The 19,412-nt window shown below is 40.7% G+C and overlaps 1 protein-coding gene and 1 long non-coding RNA gene across 4 annotated transcripts in view; one reads left to right on the top strand and one right to left on the bottom strand.

The window, feature by feature from the left end:
- Positions 1 to 19,248, bottom strand: part of slc5a12 (solute carrier family 5 member 12) — a 73,599-nt gene extending 54,351 nt beyond the window's left edge. The window contains exons 1-4 of one of the 3 annotated variants that reach the window (XM_073049721.1): positions 18,738 to 19,248; positions 3,048 to 3,113; positions 2,902 to 2,953; positions 2,035 to 2,102 (exon numbers count right to left, since the gene is read on the bottom strand). In XM_073049721.1, coding sequence (XP_072905822.1) covers positions 2,035 to 2,102; positions 2,902 to 2,953; positions 3,048 to 3,113; positions 18,738 to 19,094 — 543 coding nt within the window. In that variant the 5' untranslated portion in view covers positions 19,095 to 19,248. The remainder of the gene's footprint in view (positions 1 to 2,034; positions 2,103 to 2,901; positions 2,954 to 3,047; positions 3,114 to 18,737) is intronic. The other 2 variants (XM_073049720.1, XM_073049719.1) reach the window with 2 other exon arrangements.
- On the top strand, positions 1,551 to 19,412 carry LOC140729674 (uncharacterized). Its single transcript, XR_012099396.1, has 2 exons — positions 1,551 to 1,684; positions 18,761 to 19,412. It is a non-coding gene; the product is annotated as an uncharacterized lncRNA (long non-coding RNA).

Below are 19,412 nucleotides of genomic sequence, written 5' to 3'. Positions count from 1 at the left end.
CCTGATCTTTATGAACTTTATCAGCAATGTAATCAGAAGTAGCTGCTACCAATATAGACCGAAGTGACTTCTAACATTTTCCTGATGAAACTGCCTATAGTTTCTTCGCATTCTGTCTTCCTCCCCTTTTTGAATATAGAGTTGCAATTGTTATTTTTGTTATTGTTATCAAATGGAATTTTTCCCAAATCTTATAAAAAAATCAATTATATTGCTATCAAATATTTTGATAATCACTTCTTTAAAGTGCTCATATTTCTGGGGCCGTTCTGAAGATTGTATCTGCAGCACTTAGAAATACAAGAGATTCTACAGATGTTGGAAATCCGAAGCATCACACACAAAATGCAGGAGGAGCTGCTGACCTGCTAAGTTCCTCCAGCCATCTGCAGCTCTTAATTGTTTTTCTCAGGTTTCCTATCCATACCTAGCCAGCTAGAATGGGGGTAAAGGGGCTGGAGAAATCCTGTATTAGGAAAAGCACTGCGGGGCTAATCTGAGTGGGTCATGAGGGACAGAAGATGGCGCCTAGCGTGGGGAGGGGATCATAATGCAGGAATGTTTAATCAATGTGGTTTGCAGATTGGACTCTACAGTTCATGTTGTATGTGTTTCTGGGTTTTGGTCTCTCCTTTTTTATTGCTATTTTATGCAATTTTGATTGGGCGGTCTGGCTCTGCAGCCTGCAGTCAACAAACAATGCAGCACTAAATTGAACTGAACTGAACTAGACTGAACAGTACTAGACTGTTTCAATGTGGTTTGATGCTTTACGTTCTGCGTTTTCGCTCATTTCATTTTTTGCCACTTGTGCAATTTGTTCTTGTTTTTTTCACATTGGATGTTTGCTGTTTTCTTGAACATGTTCTCTTTGATTTATAATTATATGTGGAAAGACAAATCTCAGGGCTGTATACTGCATATATACTTCAATAATAAATGTACTTTGATTCCTTTGATAAAGTTGCAGCAGCTAGAGGAAGCAGTCCTGCTTCTCCTATCCTTTAAGCAGTGATATCAAGGTGCACATCCCCATCACCTAAAACTTTCATCAGTCGTGGTTCCTGAAAGCTGACCAACTATGATTCAAGGCAGAATCAATGTTGAACTAAAGTCAGAGAGAATTAATGATTCAATGTTCATCGCGCATCTCATGAAGAGATTAGACACTCATCTTTGTCCTATTCTCATAAAAACCGGAAGGAACGTTAGTGTGGTGAGATTTACTCTAATGCAGGTTAGGTTTCCATTTAGATTTATAGATTTATAAACTGTTCTCTGTCTTTTGGAGTTAATTTTAATACAATCTAACTGCAGCAAACTGACAAGATTACAATGGTTCACCATTTTATATGCTGACACAATACATTATGTCTAATGAGGTTTGGGAAAGCACTCCAAAAGTCCATCAGAAACAGTAGGATGCCATAAAAACCGTAATGCTGAGAGGCTGCTTAAACCACTTTGATCCTGGACTGAGAGTCAGTCAGGTGCAGGCTTCCAAAAAAGCGGAGCATGAGGGGATGCAGGAGAGCAGAGATGGTGAGAAAATGACACAGGCGATACAGAGTACAACTTTATTGTGAAGACTACAGAGTTGTTCTAGTTCCTCCTGAACCCAGGAAGGAAATGTTTTGACTCGGTAGAGGGTATCTTTGTGTTTCCCTCTGGCTGTGAAATTAAGGTAACTCCAAATCTTATACAGCTTCTCTCTGTTTGGGTAGACACATCATCCACTCAAAGAACCCTGGTGTTTATTTCCAGAAATGGTAATAGCTTCTTATTGTAATTGCCTGTCTGCCTAATTAAAGTTGTCCACTATTTAGGATTATTGATAGAAGAGCACTAGATTCAGCACAAAGTAACAACTTTATAATCAATGGCCCAAAGTGCAGAGCATTTTTTCTCCATAAGATCAAATCAGCAAAAGGATATTTATTGTAATTCAAGTTTCACAGAATAGCCGAGAAAATGCTGCAAAAGCATCTTAACCACTATTTTTGATATGGATAATTTTTAAGCACTCATACATACCAGGGTGCAATAGAAGGTGCAAATAATTCCTGTTGCAAATACTGATCCCCACAGATTAAAACCAGTCGCTATAAAATGAGAACACATATACTTAAAATGCAATATTAGGAAGTAAATAAGGAGTATAAAGAAACTAATACAGAATGTACTTAACACTGGATGTTACATTTGGCCAAATAATGTCTACTAAACATGGAACAAAAAGTAGACTAATAAAATAGTATATAAAACAAAATTAAGAAATAATTTATATAATGTTCAAATTCAGAGTATTTAAACTGCAAAAAGGGACCACAATAAAGATAGCAAGTAGGAAGAATCAAGAACACAGAGTCATTCAAAAATATTAACACTACTGTCCTAGGAGTCTACGTAACATGAAAGCTCAAGGTATAGGAGGTAACATTAGCATGGATATAAGACTGGTTGGTTAGCAGTAAACAGAGGTTAGGTAAAAATGGAAATTTTTTTCTGATTGGCAAAATGTAACAAGTATTGTGCCACTGGAGTTGGTGCAAGGACCTCAGTTGTTTACAGCTTGTATAAAGACTTGAATGAAGTCATCTAGGGTGTATTTGCCAAATTTGCTGATGGTAATTTGCTAATGTCAAACTGCAAAGAGTATTGTTCTTGAACAGAATAACAAAATGTATTAAAGGAGATATTATTCATAACAACTCTCCATATCAAATAAGGTAACTTCATTCACTTAATATCTCCAGTTTAATCTTTACAAAACGCATTTGACCCAAAATGCAATACCTCTTTTACTGTCTGATGTGCAGGTGACCAATTTCAAATTAGTAAGAGCTTTACTGTAATTAAATGTCTTGTAATGTTCAATAATTACCATATTGTGATGCTTACCTTGATTCAGTGCCAAAGCTGGTGCATAGACCACAACCCCTGTATAGAGAATCTGAAAATTATTTTAAAGGCATAAATTACTTTAAATATAAATATGGACTTAAATATAAATATGACTAAAAATTAAACTTTAATAATTGTCTTACAGTTTGCAGAATGTATATAATTGTAGCAGCAACGCGAACCACTCTATTAAATCTCAGCTCCAAGTACTGAAGAAAAGAAAGAGAAGATAAAATTTATGAAGTAAAGAGTTTGTAGTCATGAAGCACTATATGCATTTTCAGATATCCTGGAGTCCTTTACTGTAAATCAATAACTATTAAAATGCAGTTGCTGTTCTTTTCTGGGTGAAGGTGACATGGTCATCAGTTTTCACATTTATTTATTTAGAGAGACAGTGCAGAACAGGCCCAATGAAACCCCACACTCACCCCCCCCACCCACCAACCCCAACAATCCACCTGTAGTATTAACCCCAGGAGAATTTAATTACCGGATGTATTCAAGACGGAGAATGATGCATTTTTGGATGTTAAGAAAACCGAGGAATATTGAATTAGCACAGAAAAACAGAGCTAATATAAATGGTCAGAGCAAGCATGAGAGTACAAATGGCCTACTCTATCTTTTATTTTTAACATTGTTATTACATTGACGATACCCTGGTGATTGGAAAACTGGCTTATCAATAGAGACTGGAGCAAAACAAGTCCTCCAACAGAACTATCCAGATATGACTAACTCAGTCTTACTATATATTTAGAAATACAGCGTGGAGCAGGCCCGTTCAGCCCAACAACCTACCTATTTAACAATAGCCTAATCACAGGACAATTCACAGTGACAAATTAACTGACTTACTGGTACATCTTTGGACTGTGGGAGGAAACTGGAGCACTCGGAGGAAACCCATGGGGTCATGGGGAGAACTCCCAAGCTCTGACGTCCTGAGCCGTTATAGCATCGTGCTAACTGCTACACTACCATGGGCTGTGAAGGATAGTGTGAGGAATTCTCACAATACCGTGAGAAGTGTTTGAATTACCTGCTTACTTGCTGAGGCTGACATTTTCAAACTACATTTGATCTGAATTAGAAAATTTGAAGGGTGGGCAAACCTACCTACAACTGAAATTTTTTATTCCATGTGTAAAGTTTGAATGAAGAAGGAGTTTTGCAGAAATAAGTTCCTTTGAAATGGGTGCAGGAAGGAGAGCTTGAAGCCTTTATATTACAGGATCAGGTTTAGCCAGTATTCTGGAAGAAGTCCCTATGTTCTTATGGCTTTTTGAGATCATTTTAGCACAAAGTGATCAAAATGATCATAGTTTTACTAAACCAGTGATTTGCATTGTGAAGCTCAGTTCAAGAAATGAATGGTTGAAAGGAAATAATTCAGGTGAAACATAATTTGAAGGGGTCTTAATTTATCCAATTTTCAAAAATAGGCAGTATGTACAATGTATATTGCTGTGTTATTTTCTTAGAAATTTCAATACAATATTCTGTAATAGATCAATTAAGTATGATATGCAAAATATTTGGCATGAATTTATCCATAGTCCTCTTCTTTGGAAGTTCTGAGGGATTGAGGATAACCCATTTACATTTAGGTCTTGTAGGTTCTGAGATGGCTAAGAGGCCAACGTGCAACCCATTGAATCTTTATCAGGTTGGGTAGGAGGTTTCCGATTGGGTTGGCGGGTGAGTCATTTATCAGCTGGTTTATTCCTCCTGTTGCTAAGCAGATCTTCTATGTGCTCCCAACTCAAAGTTCGCGTGATCATCCTGAGTGCTTCTTCTTGACTTTAGGTTATCATAGCTCTCAGATTGTCAGGAGTCAATAGGGATCTCACCCTCCTTCAAGGAAGCTTTGACCCTATCCTTAAATTTTTGTCTAGTGTGTGTCCTCCTCAGCAGAACTCAGAATAGATTGTTTACGGTGGTAATGGTAGTGAAAATAATCTTCATTGTTTTATGAAATTGACAGATGAACAACTTATTTATTATATATAACATAATTTTTTATTTTTCATTTTGAGAGACAGCATGGTAGCAGGCCCTTTTTGTCCAACAAGCCATGCCGTCCAATTGCACCCATGTGACCAACTAACCTACTAATCCATACATGTTTGGAATGTGGGAGAAAACCAGAGAGCCCAGAGGAAACCCACGCAGTCATGGGGAGAACGTACAGATGGTGGTAGGAACTGAACTTCCATCATTGACACACTACCATGCTGCCCACATCACACACTACATAGAAAGTTGCACTGAACTCCTTCTGTTGTAAAGCACCTTTCAAATCTGATGTTTAATTACTTCAGATAGAAGAAGTTATAATTTTTGATCATTAACTTATCTGAACCTAAAACTCATTATAATTATGTGTATTGTTAAATCCCTTAAATGATGAATATTTCAAAATATTAGTAATATGAATATTTAGAAAAACTTTATATATAAAGTAAATTTCATATCCAAATTTATTCAAGTCCAAGTGAAGATTTGAATAGTAATATGAATTTGGATCTGAAACGTGATATTACTAAACATGAAACAAGAATTTAAAATGATGTTAGTGTTTTGTGTGGCATGGTAGCGTAGAGGTTATCACAACACTTTACAGTGCCAGTGACCCGGGTTCAATTCCCGCTGCTGTCTGTAAGGAGTTTGTCCATTCTCCCCATGACCACGTAGGTTTCCTCCAGGTGGTCTAGTTTCCTCCCACAGTCCAAAGATACACCAGTTAGTAGGTTAATTAGTGATTGTAAATTGTCACATGATCAGGCTAAGACTAAATTGGGGGATAGTTGGGTGGCACATCTCGAGGGCCTATTCTGTACTGTGCAGTCGGCACTCCTTATCTATGGATTCCGCATGCGTGGATTCAACCAAACGCGGACCAGGAAAACACGGAAGTTCTCTCTCCAGCACTCGTTGTTTGAACATGTACAGACTATTTTTTCTTGTCATTATTTCCTAAACAATACTGTATAACAACTATTTACAAAGTATTTACATTGTATTAGGTATTATAAGCAATCTAGAGATAATTTAAAAGTACAAGCAGTCCCCGGGTTATGAATGAGTTCCATTCCTGAGTCTGTCTTTAAGTCAGATTTGAAGTCGGAACAGGTTAATCCGGTATTATTTAGCGTCAGTTAGTCAAACGTTTGTCTTATTATATAGTATATATTTTACCTTTCTATGCATATAAAACTTAAGAAACGTATGTACTTCAATAATTAAACCACTGCATTGCTTAGAAATAATTGTAGCTTTCATTGGGGCAGGGCCTTTCTCATGCTCCATTAAAATTGTTCCAATCGTTGACCGACTGTAGCCTAACGCTTTTCCAATGACCGATGGCGTTTCACCGCTTTCCGATCGCTTTATTACTTCCACTTTATTTTCAATCATGATCGTGATTATTTTCGTGAACAGAAACACTGCAGTTTCAGAGCTGTGCCGAGTCCTAATGTCCACCGCCCTGAGACACGTTAAATAAGGTCTGGGGTTCCGCTGGGTCCTAAGATCCACCGCGCTGAGACAGGTTAAATAAGGGATTTGAGCATCCGTGTTTTTTGGTATCCGCGGGGGGGTCCCAGAACCAATCCCCCGCGGATAAGGAGGGCCAACTGTATTTCAATAAATAAATATCTGCAAGAATTTCATAATGTGACTGGTTCACACAGCTAATACAGCTGCTATCTCTCAGCTCTACAAATTGATTTTGGTCTCCAGTCCTGTTAATGTGGAGTTTGTATATTTTCCCTGTAACTTCTCATGTTTCCTCTGGACCAGTTTCCTCTCTGAAGGTTCAAGGTTCATTTTATTGTCATAATATGCATGTACAATACAACTCTAATATTTTTCTTCATATAGCCACGAAGTTCACATGAAAAAGTAAAAGAAACAAAACTCACAGACCCCAGAATCCACCCCATCCCACAGAAAAAAACAGCAACAATAACAGTCCCTGATTCCCTCCCCGCAGAAAAAATAGCAACAATAACAATCTTCAACTCTCTCCCGACAGAAAAAAACATCAACAATAACATTCCCAAGCCCCTCCCCTTAGAAAAAAGAGAAACAATAGCAATCCTCGACCCCCTCTCCCACAGAAAAAAAACAGTAACAATGCAATCCTCAATCCCCGTCACTCTCAGAAAAAAAGACAGTGACAATAGTGTAATACCCTGGTTTATATTTTTATTGTATGTATTTCATTTTGTGCTGTTCTGTGCAAGCTGCTTTCTTTCAGTTTATGTGTGGGTTATTGTTGAAGATAAGAGATGAGGAGAATTGTGTGCCATCTAACTGGGATGGTCAGATTAAGGGGAGATTTCTCCAGTGAGGGACACTAAGGTTGGGCTTGGGGCTTTTGTTTGAGAGGAGATGAAGAGAGAAGATGCTGAGGAGAACCGGTCGTAGCGTACGATCGGTGGGAGACCTGTTTGTTTGAGATGAATTGCGAGAGAAGTTCAGAAGATGGTGTGTGTGTTTTCACGTTGACCAGTGCGTGAGAGACAGGAAAATCCAAGATGAGTTCAAACTTGTGCACTTCGGACTGTTTAATTAGAATGGGCCCTTTTTGTTTTGTTAATCTTTACTAACCCTCTAGTTTCAATTCATAAATATAATTCCTTTAATGGTATGCAGTGTACTGCCTGGTATTTCATGGCATTAATTTGTAACAGGGCAGCAAACACACAAACCGGGGTTTGGCATGGGAATGAGTGCGCCTCAGTCTCACAAGTTTGGCGGGGCCAGAGGTTGTTTTCCCTAGACTCACGCAGCCAAGGAAACCAGAGTGTTACAATAGCAACAATAAAAACAACGATGAACCCCTCACTTGCAAAAAAGAACAAGATATGTCGGTTGTTTCAGTAATTAGTCACTAAATTGTCTCTGGTGTGTAGGTGAGCGGTAGAATCTAGAGTGCTTAAGAAATTTGAATTTGGACCATTTTTCATCAAATGGATAGATAATTTATTCATACCCATCTGCCTGTATTATCACTAATCAGAATATTTCCTCCCCTTTTGCAATTCATCGTGGGACTCGTCAAGGCTACCCCCTTTCTCCGTTTTTGTTTGCAGTTATCATAGAGCCACTGGCTGTTAGCATCAGACAGGACCTTTTGATATCTCCCATTGATATTCATGGACATAAACATCACCTTTCATTATACGCTGACAATGTCCTTTTATATAGCTCCAGCCCACAAACATCAATACCCGCCCTTCTGACTCTAATTTATAATTTCTCAGGTTTCTCTATTAATGAGATAAGAGTAAACTAATGCCAGTCACTGCAGTTGCATACAGAGTATTTACATTCTATTCCCTTTAAAATAACTTATGATAATTTTTCCTATCTTGGTGTGTCTATTACAAAAAACCCAGATGACCTTTTGCAAGTGAATTGGCGAAACAAAGTTGAACAGGTTCAATGTAATATTTACTTTTGGAAAACCCTGCCAATTTCTTTGGTGGGGGGGGTTAACACAATCAAGATGATTGTACTGCCACAATTTCTTCACCTTTTCCAGTCAATTCCATGTTTTATTCCTCTGTCATATTTTAAGCAATTGGATTCAATTATTATACCCTTTATTTGGAATTATAAAGCCGTTAGACTTACTTAAAAACACTTGTCAAAGCCCAAGGAAGTAGGAGGTTTTGCCCTACCAGACATTAAAATGTATTACTGGACTACCTGCCTATCCATTCTTGCATGGTGGAAAAAAAAGCCCACCCTCTACCTCAGACTCGTGCCCAGCATGGTTACTCATAGAGCGAGTGATTTGTAAGAAGTCTTTCTTACCAGCTGTCCTTAACAGCCCCACTGCAGTTAATAAGTCACATTTTAGTAACGGCTTTGTGGTTGGCAGCACTATAAGAATTTGGAAGCAGATTCAACTACACGTTAAGGCCCCAGAAACTTACATTGACACTCCGATTTGTGGCAATCATTCCTTTTTGCCTGACCTGAATGATACTGTTTTTTCATCCTGGAAACAGAGTGGCATCTGTTGTGTAGGTGACCTATATATTAATGGAAACTTTGCCTCATTTGCGCAGTTACAAGCAGTTTACAATATCCCTACATCTAGTTTTTTTAGATATTTATAAATTTGAGATTAGGTTAGGAAATATATACCTAATTTTGAAATTTTAGACAAACATGAGTCCCCGGAGGCAATAAATAAATTTGATCCGGTTACTCATAGTACTGTATCCTATTTTTATCAGATCCTACATAATGGAGCTCGGGTGAATACTGCAGGTCTTAAACAGGCATGGGTGGATGAATTGGGTATAGAACTGACAGAGGAAGTCTGGGATGAGTGTTTAAAGAGCATACATGTTTGTTTGATCAATGTCAGACACAGACTTATACAGTTTAAGACAATACATAGACTCCATTATTCCAAAGAAAAGTTGCACAGCTTCTATCCTGATGTTTCAGCAGTTTGTAATAGATGTAAATCTGTGAACAGTAACTTGTCACATTCATTCTGGTCACGTTGTAAGCTTTTTGCATACTGGAAAAGTATTTTTCACTGTTTCTCGGAGGCTTTTGGGAAGCGGTGTGAATCAGACCTGCTCATAGCCATCCTTGGAGCAACAAGCTCCTTATCTTCAGCCAATATGTATGAAAAAGTGGCTGTATTGTTTGGAATGGTGATTGCTAAGAAGTTAATCCTGCAAATGTGGAAAATGGACTCAGTGCCTACGTACGATCTGTGGCTGAGAGAACTGGCAAACACTTTACATTTGGAGAGATTGAGACTATGTAATGAGGACAGAGGGGGCATCTTTGAAAGGATATGGGGCCCTGTATTGGACTTTCTTATGGGGTGAGGACTGAGATTCGTTTGGTGCGGTGCATCTCTGCTGTGTATGTTTATTTTTGCCTTTATATAGTTCTCCCTTTTGCTGCTCGATATTTAATTTGATTTTGTTACAGTCATGGTTTTTGTGGATGTGCTGTATTTTTTCTGTTGTTTGCAGAAAAAAAAATTAAAAATATTTTTAAAAAAGAATCTAGAGAGAATAAATTGGGGTCAGTGTAGGATTACTGCACACTGATGAACTCAGGAAGGGATTAGAATAGCCTGGAATGGTCATGATAAGCCTTTGGCAAATAGAAATAAAGAGAATCCCAAGACATTGCAGACATGCATCGAGAGCAAGAGGATAACTAGAGGAGGATAGAAACACTGGAAGATTAAGGGGGGCAGTGACCATTTGCTTTGATGCAGATGCAGAGGATGTGGAGGAAGTTCTTAATGAGTACTTTACATCAGTAGCTATCAAGGACAAGGATGTGGAGGATAGGGAGATCAAGGTCGAGCATATTAATATATTAAGGCATTTCAAAGTAAAGAAGGAGATTGTGTTGCATCTCTTAAAGAGCAATAAGGTGGATAGATCTCCAGGGCCTGATGGGATATATCCCAGGTTATAGACGGAGGCAAGAGTGGAGATTACTGGGACCTTGACCAATATCTTTATGCTATCTCTAGCCACAGGTGAGGTCATGGAGGACTGTTAAGAAGCTAATGTTGTTCCATTATTCAAGAAGGGAATCAGGGAAAATTCTGGAAACTATCGAATGGAGAGTCTCATGTCACTGGTAGAGAAGCTACTGGAGAAAATTCTTAGAGATAGGATTTATGAGCATTTGTAAAACCATGGTGTAATTAGGGAGAACCACCATGGCTTTGTACATGCACAAGTCATGTCCTACTAACTTGATTGAGTTTTTGGACAAGGTGACGAAGGTGATTGATGAATGCAGAGCTGTGGATGTTGTTTATGTGGATTTTAGTAAGGCGCTTGACAAGGTCCCTCATGGGAGGCCCATCCAGGAGATTAAGGTGGTGTTGTGGATCTTCTTCTTTAATCCTTTTCGCTCCTTATGGAGCATAGGGCCTCAACAAAAGTCCTCCACTTCCTGCGATCTCTAGTAGATGTTTTTGCAGTCTCCCAAGTTTGGCCGGCGGCTTTCAGTTCATCCAAAAGCCTACGCCTCCAGGTTTGCTTTGGGCGACCTCTTCTTCTCTTCCCTTGTGGATTCCATTCGAGTGATTGTCAAGTGACATTCGACTGGCTCTTCCTCAAGGTGTGGCCGACCCATCTCCACTTCCTCCTCCTTATCTGGAATACAATGGGCTCTTGGTTTGCTCTCTTCCATAGGTCTAGGTTTGACACTCTGTCGTACCACTTGAGGTGGAGGATCTGCCGGAGGCATTTGTTGAGAAAGGTCTGGATCTTGTTGCAGCTGGTGTTAGTGATTCTCCATTTTTCGGATCCATATAGCAGGGTGGCTTTCACATTGGAGCTGAATATATGAAGCTTGGTTTTGACAGAGATGGCCGTAGATCTCCAAACAGGTCGCAGGGTTGTGAAGGCATGTTGGGCTTTTCCGATCCTTGCTCTGATGTCCTCATCTGTACCTCCTGATTTACTGATTTTGCTTCCGAGGTAGGTGAATTTGTCTACATCTTCAACTATTCAATCCGTAATGGCTTCTCTTGTTTGTTATTAATGCGTAGAACTTTGGTCTTCTTCTGACTGATCTTAAGGCCTACTCGCTGTGAGGTCTCTCCCAAGGAATCTATTTTCTTCTGCATATCTTGAAGCCGGTGTGAGAGAAGAGCGAGATCATCTGCTAATGCCAGGTCTTCCAATTTCCCTGTTAACGTCCACTGGATGCCTCTCTCTGAGCCAGCACAGGCTGTTCTTGTAGCCCAGTCGAGTACCACAAGAAAAAGTAGAGGCGACAGCAGGCATCCCTGTCTGACTCCAGTAGTGACCAGGAACTCTTAGGACAGTCTCCCATCGTGGATGACCCTGCATGAGAAGCCATCATAAAGCTACTTGATGATATTCACCATCTCTTCCGGTACACCATAGTGTTGTAAGATGCTCCACATTGACTTTCTGTCCAGGCTGTCAAATGCCTTCTCAAAATCAATAAAACACACATATAGTGGAGTTTGCCATTCTATTGTCTGCTCCACAATGACTCTAAGTGTAGCTATCTGGTCATTGCATGATCTCTCTTTCCTGAACCCTGCCTGCTCATCTCTAAGTCTCTGGTCAATGGCATCTTTCATCCGCTCCAAGATGACCCTGGTGAGAACTTTGCTAGGAATGGACAACAAGGTGATCCCCCTCCACTTGCCACACAGTGAAAGATCTCCAGATTTTGGCAGCTTCACAAGGAGGCCCTTCTTCCAATCTGATGGGATCTCTCCTGTTCTCCATATCAAATTCAGCAGTATATGCAAATGGTCCACCATAACCTCTCCACCCTCTTTCAATGCTTCTGCAGGAATGTTGTCTTCTCCAGCAGCCTTGCCGTTCTTCAGGCTTTTCAGGGCTTTTCGAATTTCTTGCTTGGTGATTTCACCTATATTGATGTTAAATGGGTCTCCAGGCTCCAGGTCAAGTGGGTTCTGTGGTGGTGGTCTATTCAATACTTCCTGGAAGTATTCCTTCCATCTTGCCAGCTGATCTTCAACCAAAGTGAGCAGATGGCCTGTCTTGTCTCTAACAGGTCTGTTGAAATTGCTTTTCTTCCTTCTCAAAAGTTTAGTTGTCATGTAGAGTGCCTTGAGGCCCCCTTTACTGGCCGCTGTGTCTGCTTGCTCTGCTATTTCATTGAAGTATGACCTCTTGTCCTTTCTGAGCTGTTTCTTCACCTCCTTGGCCATCACGCTGTACCTGTTGGTGGCGATTTGTTTCTGTTGCCAGGTTCTGGCCTGATTCAACTCCTGTTTGAGTTTTTTCCTCTCCTCCACCTTCAGCCATGTCTCGTCCCTGATCCAAGGTTTACTGTTGACTGGTGGTCTTCCCAGTACTTCTTCGCAGGCTCCTACAGTAGCCTGCTTGAAGGTAATCCAGGCATGTTCCGCTGTTCTCTCATCTTGTTCCTCTATTTGAAGAGCCCCAAAGCAGTTTTGCAAGGCGATGTGGAAATCTTTCTTGTTCTCTTCCGTCTGTAGTTTTCTAACATCAGACTTTATTTGCATGTTCTGTTGCTTCTTCTTGGCTGACAGCTTCATCTTCAGCTTTGCAACAACCAAATGGTGGTCAGATCCAATATCTGCTCCTCTTTTGGCTCTCACATCTTACAATGAACTTCTCCAGCGCTGGCAGACTATGATGTGATCAATCTGGTTCTCTGTTTGATGGTCAGGTGAGACCCAGGTTATCTTGTGGCAGTGTCGGTGGGGAAAGAGGGTACCCCCAATGGTCAGTTCGTTGAAGGCACAGAAGTCGGTAAGGAGTTCTCCATTTTCATTCATATTCCCCAAACCATTCTGGTCCATCTCTCTCTCCCTGCCAGTGTTATCACTGCCTACTTTGGCATTCAGATCTCCCATGACGATAAACATATCTTGCTTAGGTACCTTTCCAACTACTGCTTGAAGCTGGGTGTAGAAGAGATCTTTTTCTTCTTCCTCTGCGTTGTTAGTTGGGGCATAGCACAGGATAATGAATACCTTCTGGAATCTGGACTCGAACCTGGCTGTGATGATACGGTCGGACAGTGGTTCCCATTCTATCAAACTTCTGGCTGCTTCTTTGGACAACATCAGGGCCACACCAGCCTCATGTGGGTCTTCCTCTTTTTCTTTGCTGGAATAGAGCAGAGTGTCTCCTGTCTGCAGTTTGGTCTCACCAAAAGTATTCCACCTTGCTTCGCACATGCCCAGGAGTGTGAGGTGGTATTGGTTCATCTCCTTCACTGCCTGTGCGCACCTACCTGTCTCCCAAAGCGATCTCCCATTCCATGTTCCGATTAGGATAGATTTCTTCTGTGAGAGCAGCTTTGGAACCTCCATTATGGTTTTCCTCGGGTGAAGGAGGGTTGTCAGCCCGGCAGCTTCCTGACGGGTTTGGTTGCAGCGCGTCATCAGCCTCCTGAATGGGGCCCTGCTTTTCCCGAGATCTGGGTGAGTGGTTGACAATCTGTTGACGGTTTCTGTAACAATTGCTTGTTTTACGTGAACGGGTTGTTAGCCCATTGCACAATCCCCAACCTGGAGGACCAGGGGTTTTCTGTCGGGGTCACCTTCCCCTAGGCAATGGCATTTCCATGCTAACGAGCTCGACCTGCCCGGGTTTGAAATCAGAGTTTACCCTCTCCTAGATAGGCTGCCATCCAAGGCTAACGAGTCCTATCTACCCAGGTTTGGAATCGGTGTTCCTTCTCCTAGGCTATGTTGGTTCACGGCACCTTCTTCCATATTATCCAGTGCACCCCTCACACGAGGGATCCCCCATCCACCACCCAGGGGACGCGCCTCAATGCCGTATAGCCCCAGCATGAGGGGTGTTGTGGATAGACTGGCAAATAATACGGGGGGATATAGATCAGTTGCAGATATGGGTGAAGAAATGGCAGATGGATTTAACCTGGTCAGATGTGGAATGTTGCCTGCTGATAGGTCAAATATAAAGAAACAGCACACTGTTAAGGGTAAGACCGTTAATAATATCGATGACCAAGAGATATTGGGGTGCAAGCTCATAGCTCCCTGAAAATGGCTGCACAGGTTGATAGGGTGATTAAGAAGGCATATAGCATGCTTTATTAGTCAAGGAGTTGAGTTCAAAAGTCAGGAAGTTATGTTGCGGCTTTATAAAACTCTAGTTAGGCTGCTTCTGGGCATGGTTGTGGTTGCCCAATTATAGGAAAGATGTTGAAGCTTTGAAAAGGGTGTAGAAGAGGTTTACAATGATGCTGCTTGGATTAGAGTGCATGTGCTATAATGAGAGGCTGGACAGATTTGGGTTGTTTTCTGTAGAATGGCAGAGGCTGAAGGAAAATCTGATAGTGGTTTAAGGGATTATGAGAGTCAAAGATAGAGTAGATAGACAATATCTTTTACCCAGCATTGATATGTTCAATACCAGAGGACATGTATTTAAGGTGAGAGGGGGTACTTTCAAAGGAGATGTGAGGGACAAGTCATCTTTACACAGAGAGTGGTGGGTGTCTGGAATGTGCTATTTTGGGTGGTGGTACAGATAGATACATTAAGGATGTTTAAGAGACATTTAGATAGGCTACGAAAATGAAGGAAAGCAAAATGGTGTAAAAACTGTGTAGCTGTAAGGGATAAGTTTAGTTGAACATTTGATTACTAATTTAATTTGGTTTGGCCCAACATTTTGGGCTGAAGGGCCTGTTCTATGCTTGGTGATCAACGCTGGTCTCATAGAAACATAGAAAACAGGTGCAGGAGTAGGCCATTCGGCCCTTCAAGTCTGCACCGCCATTCAGTATGATCATGGCTGATCATCCAACTCAGAACCCTGTACCTGCTTTCTCTCCATACCCCCTGATCCCTTTAGCCACAAGGGCCATATCTAACACCCTCTTAAATATAGCCAATGAACCGGCCTCAACTGTTTCCTGTGGCAGAGCATTCCACAGATTCACCACTCTCTGTGTGAAGAAGTTTTTCCTCATCTCGGTCCTAAAAGGTTTCCCCTTTATCCTTAAACTGTGACCCCTCATTCTGGACTTCCCCAACATTGGGAATAATCTTCCTGCATCTAGCCTGCCCAATCCCTCTAGAATTTTATACATTTCAATAAGATCCCCCCTCAATCTTCTAAATTCTAGCGAGTATAAGCCTAGTCGATCCAGTCTTTCTTCATATGAAAGTCCTGCCATCCCAGGAATCAATCTGGTGAACCTTCTTTCTACTCCCTCTATGGCAAGAATGTCTTTCCTCAGATTAGGGGACCAAAACTGCATACAATACTCTAGGTGCGGTCTCACCAAGGCCTTGTACAACTGCAGTAGAACCTCCCTGTTACTATGTGGCATCACTTTCTCTATGATGCTCTTTAATGGCATCCCAACTGTGAGATACCGGGCAAATTTGAATTGATATACAACAGCCGCGGAATAAGAAAGGAAGTTTTTGCTATGTAAATCCTACATATTTGTGAGGAACTTATAACAAGGTCAGCAGAAAGTACTGTCATTTCACTACAAAGGCTGTTTCCTTTCAAATCCGACAAGAAAATCAATGGAACCAGCCAGGCAAGAGAAATTTGGAGGCACTCCAGTCAATGGTAGGGTGAGGGTGAGGGCAATGAAAACATGGAGTTAGATAAGGGTTAAGGTAGAGAAGGACAGCATGGTAGTGTGGCAGTTAGTGCAATGCCAATACAATGCCAGCAACCTGTGCTCAATTCCTGACTCTGGCTGTAAGGGGATTGTAAATTCTCCCTGTGACCGTGTGGGTTTCCTGCAGGTGCTTTGATTTCCTCCCACTGCAGGTTAGTAGATTAATTGGTTACGTGGGTGTATTTGTGCAATGTAGGCTTATTGTGCCAGAAGGGCCTGTTACTGTGCTGAATCTCTAAATCAAAAATTAATCAATTAATTTTCTATGAATTCTTCTGGAAGGAGTATGGAGGGCTCTGGTCTGGGGTGCAGGTCGATGGGATTAGGCAGCTTAAATGGTTCAGCCTGAACTAGATGGACCGAAGGACCTGCGTCTGTGCTGTATTTTTCTGTAACTTCAAAGAGGGATTTGAAGGCATTTGAACAGAAGGATGAAAATCAGAATTTAATTTTCCCAGGGCTGAAATGGTTGCCACAAGAGGACGCAGGTTTAAGGTGCTGGGGAGTAGGTACAGAGGAGATGTCAGGGGTAAGTTTTTTACTCAGAGAGTGGTGAGTACGTGGAATGGGCTGCTGGCAACGGTGGTGGAGGCAGAAACGATAGGGTCTTTTAAGAGACTTTTGGACAGGTACATGGAGCTTAGAAAAATAGAGGGCTATAGGTAAGTCTGGTAATTTCTAAGGTAGGGACATTTTCGGCATAAATTTGATGGCCGAAGCATTTATTGTGCTGTAAGTTTTCTATCTTTCTAAGCAGAATGAACATAAGATGCCAGTACAAATCAAATTTCCTTGGATGTTGGATGAATAGAATCGTGAGTGATGAGAAAGAAGTAGCAGAGATTCGGAACAGTTGAAGACTACAGAGAACAAGATCTAAGTCCAGAGACCATTGGAATAATCGTGCATATACGTAGCAGCCAGAGGTATGAAAGTAGTTGACAAAGAAAGGGTGTGTGAAGTTATAGGGTTGCAAAGAATTAGGGAAGTATCATCTAATGCTTTGAGCTTGCTCTGCCATTCATCAACTTCAGAAGTTTCAGCATATCCCTAGATTTCCTTAACGCCCAGAAACTGTCAGTTTCTGTTCAGAAAAATCATTGTAACAGCATGGAATGTTTGTCAGAAACACTGCTTTCAGTAATTTTTACAGCTGAGATTTGAAAGATTGAATTCCTGAAATAAGTTGAGAGAAATAAATAAAAGATATTTGTTTATCATGAGACTAACTTTTCAGTTTCACTTCAAGTTAGAGAAACAATAAGATCAATGAAAGAAAAGATTGTGAAGAATTGTTACCTATAACTAGGCTGAAACCCATTGGCTGTTTGCATTAAAGCAACATGTCAGGAAATCAGTAAGCACCATCAAATGGCAAAATTACTATGTTCCCAATGTAAACAGCAGAATCACATTTGTTCACGTGCACTTTTCCAAATGCTGCAATCTGAATGTTTCAGCATTAATCTTAATATCCTAAATTTGTCAGCACTATAAATACTTGGACAGAAACGTAACTCGTATCTGCTTCTCTGGAGTCTGAGAGTGCCTGTGAAATGTCTGTTGACAATATACACCATGGTATTCAGGTGAACAGACAATCTCTTGGTTTTGAAATATCCAAGTGTTGCAACGGTAACAATTCTGAATTTCAATTGCACACAGACTATACAGATTTCACATCATTGTGCAGGTAATGAGAAGCCTAACCATCTGTTTTTTGTAGAAAAAGTGGACCTTTTTCAAGATTGTTATATAATAGTAGATTCCTGTAAGATACCTTGAACCCATGGAGCAAAGAAAACCATAAGACATAGGAGTAATAGAATTATGTCATTTGGCTTACCGATCCAGCTCCACCATTCAATCATGGTGGAGTTAGTCTTCCCTCTAAACCCCATTCTCCTGCCTCTCACCAAAATCCTTGACACCCTTGCTAATCACGAAACTATCCACCTCCACTTTAAAAATGCCCAAAGACTTGGCTTCTATAGTTGTCTATGGCAATGAATTCCTCAGATTTACCAGACACTGGCTAAAGAAATTCCTCATCTCGTTTCTAAAGGGCTGTCATTTAATTCCGAGGTTATTCCTCTCATCTTAAATTCCCCTTATACCAGAAGCTTCCTCTCTGTGTCCACTTCATCCAGGCCTTTCAGTATTCAGTAGGTTTCAATGAGATTCCCCCCTCATCCCTCTAAATCCAGCAAGTACAGCCCCAGAGCCATCATGTGTTCCTTATCCAACAACCCTTTTATTCCTATGATCACTTTCATAAACCCTTTCTGTAGCTTCTCCAACGCCAGCACAAACTTCTTTTGATATGGGGGCAAAACTGCTCATGACACTTCAAATATGATCTGACCAATGCCTCAGCATTGCATCCTTGCTGTTATATTCTGGTCCTATTGAAATGAATGCTGACATTGAATTTACTTCTCTTACTACCGACTCAGCTGCAAGCTCACCTTTAGGGATTCCTGCATTCGTACTCCCAAAGTCCCATAGTACCTTCAATTTCTAAATTCTCTCCCCAATCATAACTCAATCATTGCCTTTGTTGCAAGTACTGAGTCTATTCAGCTTTCTCTAATATTCTGAGACAAATATTTCATACTATCTGAAACAACGGAATGCTTAACAAATCTATATAATAACCTTACCTCATATGTGCTTGTAATTCCAGATCTATAAAAGACTGGCAGGAAGAGTTCAGCTGTGAGGACAACAACAAAACTGAAGGCAAAGCAGAAGAGGATGATAGAAGCACCGTAGCGATAAACCTCTGCGGGAACGCCCAACACAGTGATCGCAGACATGAAGCTGGCAGTGAGCGAGAGAGCCACTGGAACACAAACCATCTGTCTCCCACCCACCAAAAAAGCTCGGGAGGTTGCATTTTTTCGTTCCTTGATTGCAAAGAAGACACCGATCCCTGAAGAAATAACAAAGAGCAATGCAAAAACAACATAATCCCAAGATATAAAGGTTCCTACAAGTGGATTTTCAAACAGAGTCATTTTTTTAAATTTAAAAACTAGATCAGGTAAATTGTATTGGGTTTTTTTTCAGAGATAAACCTTCACAGAGCAATAATCAGCCTGACTCATTGTTGGGTATTGCTTCCTCGCCTAGTGTCTGCTCTGAACAGTTCCCTTTCAGGCGTTGCCTTTCCAGTGGTATGGACCAAAGGACAAGAAGTAGTTTGCTGACATAGTAATAGATCTGTCAATGATGATTGACAACAGATAATGTACTTACACAAGCACTGTAAGATTTACTAAATTACTGTTAAACCTGCATTAGCTTGCTAAAGATTAAACTGGCCATTAACCCAA

This window comes from Hemitrygon akajei, chromosome 6, assembly GCF_048418815.1.
Source record: "Hemitrygon akajei chromosome 6, sHemAka1.3, whole genome shotgun sequence".
NCBI lineage: Eukaryota > Metazoa > Chordata > Chondrichthyes > Myliobatiformes > Dasyatidae > Hemitrygon > Hemitrygon akajei.
The sequence above is the reverse complement of the archived record's forward strand: the minus strand, read 5'-3'. Positions and strand labels throughout refer to the sequence as shown.